General features: G+C 40.3%; 1 protein-coding gene across 1 annotated transcript in view; it reads right to left on the bottom strand.

The window, feature by feature from the left end:
- Positions 1-4,265: 4,265 nt before the first annotated feature.
- The window catches only part of TMEM263 (transmembrane protein 263), a 5,276-nt gene continuing 2,154 nt past the window's right edge, over positions 4,266-7,387 (bottom strand). Inside the window, exon 2 of the mRNA XM_010137861.1 lies at positions 4,266-4,552. Within this exon, the coding sequence (XP_010136163.1) occupies positions 4,266-4,552 (287 nt within the window). The remainder of the gene's footprint in view (positions 4,553-7,387) is intronic.

Raw genomic sequence — 7,387 nt, forward strand, 5'->3', positions numbered from 1 at the left:
CGTTTTGCAAAAGGTTTTGGGCAGGAGAAAACACATCTACTGCTATTGTCTAGTTCTTAACAACTTTTCTAGTAACGCTTGGGGAGAGAAAAGGTTAGGGAGAGACTCATGGGAGTCTCAAATGATTGCAAAAGAAAGGAAAAAGTCATGTTTTATATTAGGCGTAACAGAACTCTTACGTCTGTAAACTACTGGTGATTAAAAATGACTACCAGATTTGCAAACAGCTGCCACAGTTTCTAAATATATGGGTGACACTGCTTCTCAGATAACACCGTATGGCAATTGTTGACAAGTGCTCGCTTTCAAAATAGTAACTATCTGACAGTTCCATGGGGATTTTATTTATTTTCATTTATGGGCTGTGAATGATAATATAAAGTAATATCATCATGGATGATCATCTCAATAGAAGTAGGATCATCACTGATTTTATTTCTCAGAAAGACTGTCCTAAGCAACAATTCTATACAAATTCCATCTTGACAGCAGGAGAAAAAAGAGCCACAAACCCCCCCTCCACATTCCAGGCTGTTCTTCAAGGTCATTTTTAACAGACATTTTGGCAGCAAGTCCAGGGCTCCTTTTCTTAAAGAGTTTTCAGTTGCTAAGAAAGCTGGTATTGAATTGTTTGTTTAGAGGGTGGGCTGCAAGATGGTTATTTTGTAGAGCCTGCTACGTTGTCCACTGCAGGCTTGGAAAGGACTAAAGACATCTGGTTAGAGCAGTGCCAGGATCTCAACAGCTGAAGGTCTTAAACTCACTGCCATGCAGGCGAGCACGGACATGACACCAGCTTGTGGGGGTGAACACCACTCTTGTAGGAACATGTGTGACAGCAGCGAGAATTCAAGAAGTAGCACATATCACCAGCATGATAAAAGTCAGGCTGTTACTAAGCCATGTCTTTGCTGACTCCTCAAAACACATTATCGTTTTCTAAGGGGAACCTGGGAAGATAGCTGCATTAAAAATTCACACTTTGTTCCCTTCTGACTGTCCTGCAGTGCTCAGCTATTAAGCAGACCAGTTTTATTTGAATTCAAAAGCATCCTTCCCCTCAGACACAAGGGGGCATTTCAGCTCTCTGAAGCTATTCATAATACCATCTGTAATGCTGAACCACAGAACTGATCAATGGTTTAGGATAAAAAGGAAACCAGTATGTAAAGGTGTGTTCCCTGAAAATATAGTTTCAGCATTTCTCCAGGTATCTGTTTTTCAAGTTCCTGAAACAGCTTATTCCCATCACTTACAGTATTTTCAGTGGCAACAGACAAAACAGGAAAGTGACATATTTCCTTAACTGAGTCGAAGCCTGAGTTATCACAAACTCCTTTTCCATTCTGAACATTTCAATTTCTCCTCCTCCCCTTTCAAAACAAAAGCATAAGCAAAAAGACTACTTTTCTCTACCAGCAGACTGAAATTCATTCAATCCTTCATTCATAACTCCATGCCTGGGACCTGTTTCTCTTGTCTTCACAGGAATCATTTAAAATAAAACCTCAGGGAAGCTCCCAGTTCCCAAAAAGTTTTATTGCCAAAATCCACTTCCTCATCTCTTGCTGTTACTCACAGCAAACGTGAACCATCTTTTACTGCTTAAAGTCTGGCACATCAAAGCCTGTAGACCAGCCTTTTGTTACACAGCAAGCAGTCAGGCATACAAGCAATCTTCATAAACTTTTCTCCTTTTGAAATGGGGGCTGGGAAAAGGACAGTAAAATCAAATCACCACAAAAACAACCAAGACACAAGAACAACCCCACTCCCACTAGAAAATTTAGTTCTGTATTCCACTCAGCTCACCTCGATCTTAAAAGTGGGTATTGCCAAGCCTCAGTTCCCAGGAAAAAAAAAAAAGTACAAGCAATTTTGTGTTGTGTGTGAATGGAACAGTTTTTGTCAAAAGCTCGCTGGCACCAGTTGGATGCAGGTAAAAGATACTCTGGGGCATGATACTGTGGGAAGATTCATGGCCAAGTATGCTTTTCTCCACAGATTAGCTAAGGAAGCTTTCAGATGTCTGAAACAGCAACAATTTAATGTTTCACAAGGGTCAGGACAGAATCAGAACAAGTTTTTAGGACGAAGCAAATTCATAAGTCAATGGAAAATATGCAGGACATAGGACAAAGCTCTTTTCGAAAACTAAAACCACATGCCATGTTAAAGTGTTTTAGTTACAAGATTCAAAAGTAATAACTACAGGATATGTTAAGAAGAAAACACAACGCAGTGCTGGCAGCTCTTTACAGATCTAACATTGCTTATCTCAGACCATGCTTGTTTTGCCGCAAGTTTCATAGTATAAAAATTAGAGAATGTCATAAAAAAAAGGGGTATGACCAGTCCAACATTTATGTTTTCAGAAAGCAATTAGGAAGAGTTTGGCTGAGGGTGACAAATACCACTATGCTCCAAACAGGTGACTCTTAACCAAGAGTTCAGTGGTAGCTCTCTGGGGATGTCTTTACACTGGAAACTGCAGGGGAGCAGACCATACTAAATAATTTGCTGCAGCTCGATTGTCTCTGATATCCAAGCTAGTTCATTTCTAAAGCAAACTGGTACCCTTAAGCTACTCAACAGTCTATGCAATTAGCTTTTGACTTAAACAATTTAAGTCTTCCATTTGTGGCATAAACTTACCTCATAGCACCCTTGCAGCAGATTGGAGCTAAGCAGCTGATGCATCTAACGAAAGGAGCAGATAATGCCATTTGTTCGGTTTTTGCTCTCCCCAGACTCCAAATCTCCATGCTTACAGTTGCGATGCTACCAACATATACGATTACCGGTACCAAACAGGGTTGTTGCAGAATGCAGTTGAAGTACCAACGGCTCAGACTACTGTACCATAATTTACACATAGTGTATTTTCAACACCGTGAATACAGGACTAAGTTTTAGACAAGTGATATGTTTTGATTTTTTTTAATTTCTAAAAAGTCTCCCTGTATATCCTTCTTGTACAGCCATAGCCACTGAAAAAGTAAGCTTACATGCTTACAAGTTCTCTGTAAGGACCTAAGTTTTAGAAAATACTGCATACACAACATTCACAGCCTTCTGTGGACTTCCAAAGAGGTTACTTATTTGCAAAATCAGTACACACAAAGTCACCAACAGGTTCTATTTTAAGGCAACCTCCAGCTGTGTAGTTAGGAGTGCATTTTGTCTCACATGCTGCAGATAGCCTACAGATATTCTCATGAGGTGTGTCAACGTTCAGAATCTGTCAGTATAAAATTTACTTGGATGATGTTTCTTTCTCTCTTTTTTTAAGGCCTTATCTACCTTTTTGGTTTATTTTAAATAAAAGTATTGCATTTTACTAAAAATCAAAATGCAGAGTATGGGAGAAAGATGTAGTGAATGAAATACTCCTTGCATTTGCTTAAACAGAGCAGGAAGCTAATCTGGTGCAGGAGACAACCTGGTAGGAGATAAATGCATATCATTAAATACACCTGAGATGGAGCAATCTTGTTTTCAGTAAAATTGACAAGATTTCAGCTATCTGGATTTGTGAAGAGAGTCTAAAGCTCATTCTGTGAACTGCACTGAAATGACAGGACAGTTCTTTACACAGCTTCATCTAGTAAAAAGATATTTTTTCTAATAAGGCATTAAGTTAGTTTACTTTTCATGATCCCTTCTACCGTGTTGTCAAAAACTCTCACTTTTATCTCCCATTCTCATTCCAATTTCTGCACGCTTCCAGTTCTGTATGCTCCAGTCCGCATTGGCAGAACGCAGTAACTGATAGTTTACAGGCTGCCTGCAAATACGGTTTCATAACGAAAGCTATCCAGGTGCATCCAACACCACCGTACACAGCTGAAGGAGCCTTAGCAGGAGGATGTGGGAACCACTGACAACAGTAAATGGCATCACATCAGATTGATGGTACGGCACAGACTACCAAGTTTCTATGTTCACATTTTAGTCTAAAACTGCAAAAGATTTACAGTAAATGAATATTCAAATAGGTATTATCCCTTCAGGTACACTTACTTCTGTAATTATGAAGTGTAACTTTTCACCAGATACAAAGCTTCAATCTAGGCTCTAATAAATCCTCGTACACTGTGCTAGCCAGGCTTCTTCTGGCCTTTTCGGATGAAATCAAGTTACTTGCACAACTCTTTAGAAGATAAAGTGTCTAAGATGCATGGCTTCTCATGGTCCAAATCTTAGCAGATTTTAATGCCACTGATGGAATATTCTGGAGAATCAAGTATGTCTCAGTTTTGGTTTTAGTCAGACTTATCCTTTTTCTTTCCTGTTAAAGGCACTTTACTTGCAACAGCAGATCCTACAGCTGTAACACCTCCAGCTACAGCAGAAACACCTCCTTTGACTAGCCCCACTCCCACTGAAGGCACAGATGTGACCGCTGTTTTGGTAATTTCCAAGCTCTTCCCTCCAATCCAAGCAACACCCCCAATCGTGGCACCAACAGCTCCCTTCGTGACACTGAAGAGGCCACCAGTCACGCGAGAAAGCATGCCAGCCTGCTGCTGCGGGTGGTCTTTTAATGAACCTAAGGGAGGAAACAACAAGCCAATCAATCACGGTGCTATGATTAAAGCATTTTCAAAAGAAAAGTTGTTCATAAGTACTTCCTTTTCTAGCCTAACAGCCACTGCACACAGCATATACTTACCTTGCAGGCTACTTTTCTTGGATGCTCATACACTACCATAGTTCCAAATAAGAAAAGATACTTTGCTGCAGCAAGACACACCTCAATGCTGTTTTCTAAAACACAAGTCAATACTGAGCCTACAAGTATCAGGCATATAGCTCCCAGATGGTCTTATGTGATAAACTTCTTTCCTCTGTATGCACCACTACCTTCCCAGACTCCAGGAAGTCTCATGGCCAAATTAGCCTCCCATTCCCTCCATCCTAATATTAAGAGTTAACCCCCAAATGGAATGACCCCCAAAAGCAGCAGTACTACCCTGCTGTTCAAATCTCTAAAAGGAGGAGTGGGAAAAAGTTTCCTGGAAAAAAGGAGCTCTTCTTTTAAAAGAGCTCACTTTGAGACAAACTTGCTTCTTTCCTTCGTAATTACTGTTTCAAAGATGTGTGAAAACAAACAACAGAGCAAAGAAGCGAGAAGGACAAAACTGATGCCAACTCTTTGCCGTACCACTTCCTTTCTTCATCATGTACACACGTTTAATTTTCTTCCAAAAAAGCTTTTTCTGTAGTTTGAATAGTGAAGGGGGGAAGTCCCAATGGCCAAATAAGTTCATTCAATACCAAAAGTCATCCCCAGAAGCATTAACAAATAGCAAGAGTCACAGGCTCCCAATGGAAGTCCTAATATGATGCACAGAACCAAATCTAAAACCATAGGATTTCTGCATGTTGTCGACCACATAAATGTTTTTCTTTTTAATGTTACGTTTAACCTGCATTTTGCGCAGTTCATTGCTATGTGCTGTATAAATCAATTCCTATTCCATATTTATGGTGTATTAAGAGTAATAGAAAGACTCACAGAATTAGCCACTCGACCTTGAAATAGTTAGTAATTATTTCATATTCCTAAATGTAGGCTTCAAAATTCTAGAGTTACACACATCCTCCCTCTAAAGGGAATTAACACTGCAATTCCCCTCCCTGCTACTGCATAAGCATCATCTTTTCTGCAAAGAAGAAAGATGAAACCATGTGTTAGCGTTGTATTTAAGCACAAAAGGAAGTACCACCTAGTGCATCTGTGTAACAGTAGCCCTGACACACGTTTGTCTGCAATGTACTATCAGTGTGAACTTTGAGAAATCTCTGGTCCTCACAGCAATGCTGGACAGGTAAGCATTTCTCAGCTCCTGTCTTGTCAATTCCTCACCAATCCCAAACACATCTTAAAAAGGTTTCACAGAGAACCATGGCAAGAGACTGCCAGTTAATGCAAGTAGGGTAAAAGTTCCACTTCGTACCTACCTGGAGGTAATATGTAGGATTTAAAGATATATTTCCCTTTCTTAGGGAGAAATAATAGGGGAAACCAAGAAAAGAGCAACTGGAACCACAGTGGGCAAAGCTAGAGAAGAAACAAGCATGAAATAAAGAGGTGAGGAAATCAGGCGCAGGAAGAACATGCTGAGAAGAGGACGATGAGTTAGAGAGGCAGGGGAAAATCTAGATCCACCAGAGACCTCTGTCCAGCCCCTGTCAGCACATGCACTCTGCACTGTGACACGCCTTAGCAGAACCAGGAGAACAGGCCTGTCTCTAGTGCCCTGACTGCTGACAACTCACATTCAGAGAACAATTTTCAAGAGTTACCTCCCAGCACTCATCTATGGCAAGATGAAAACTAAGGTGAACAACTTCCCATACATCTCCGAGGAGTTTGTGATAGCGCCACAACTGACCCAGGACTCAATTCATTAAAAAAAACCTGTGAAGCTCGGAGTTCCTATGTGTGTGTCTGGAATAATTCAAACAAGAGATGCCGTCTAAATGAAAGAATTTCTTACAAGTTTGGCAAAAAGAAAAAAAGCAAGCATACAGAGGAAGAGTACAGCTCAAGTGAGCAAAAAATACTTAAAAGCGCTTCCAGCTTATACCAGTCTCTCTTATTTAAGAAACTGATATAGATAACAGAAAGTGTCATGGCAACTAGAAACATAACTGACAGTCTTTTACTTAAAGCCAAGTAATATGCTTGCTGGTTCATTCTAGGCCAGCAGCTTTCAATTTGGACATCTCCAGCAAAAATGCATTGCCAACACAAGCAGAGAGAGATCAGAATTTCTATTTACATGCAGAAAGCCTTTAAAGAATCACACTCGGAAAGGATATATAAAGCCTGATTTAGTTATTATTCATTAGAGGATTTTTGTGACCATACTTACACACCTTGTAAAACATCTGGTCAGAAAGTGCTTCACTTCCACCTAACTGGATCACCGTCATCATCAAAATTCACACCGAATTTTAAGAGCTGCTTTCAGCGAAACAGATCTGATGTTAGTGAGGAAGGAGCCATCACAGCTAACTTAAACAGGAGAGAAGCAGAAGTAACCTTGACCTGCTTTTCCTCATGTTACTGCAGGTAGTCAATCATTTGACAACCTCTACTCTATTTCACAAGTGTAAATGTTAGCTGTGACTTTATGATGATGGCTGACACATTCCCAGTTCATTCCTGTCTGCACTGTCCATAAGATCTAGTTAATGCCTGCGGCTGCAAAGTAGGTTTTATCACCAGCTGATTTCTATTCTAGGATTGTTTCTAAAGAGTATGAGAAAGAAGGTAAACCAGTCTAGGGAGAAAGTCTCCCCAATCTAGGAGAAAGTGACACAAGTTCCCTGTTCAGGGGTTGACTCTACCATGCTACCTTGCAGCCAGCTTCCT

Source organism: Buceros rhinoceros, unplaced genomic scaffold, assembly GCF_000710305.1.
Source record: "Buceros rhinoceros silvestris isolate BGI_N320 unplaced genomic scaffold, ASM71030v1 scaffold34786, whole genome shotgun sequence".
NCBI lineage: Eukaryota > Metazoa > Chordata > Aves > Bucerotiformes > Bucerotidae > Buceros > Buceros rhinoceros.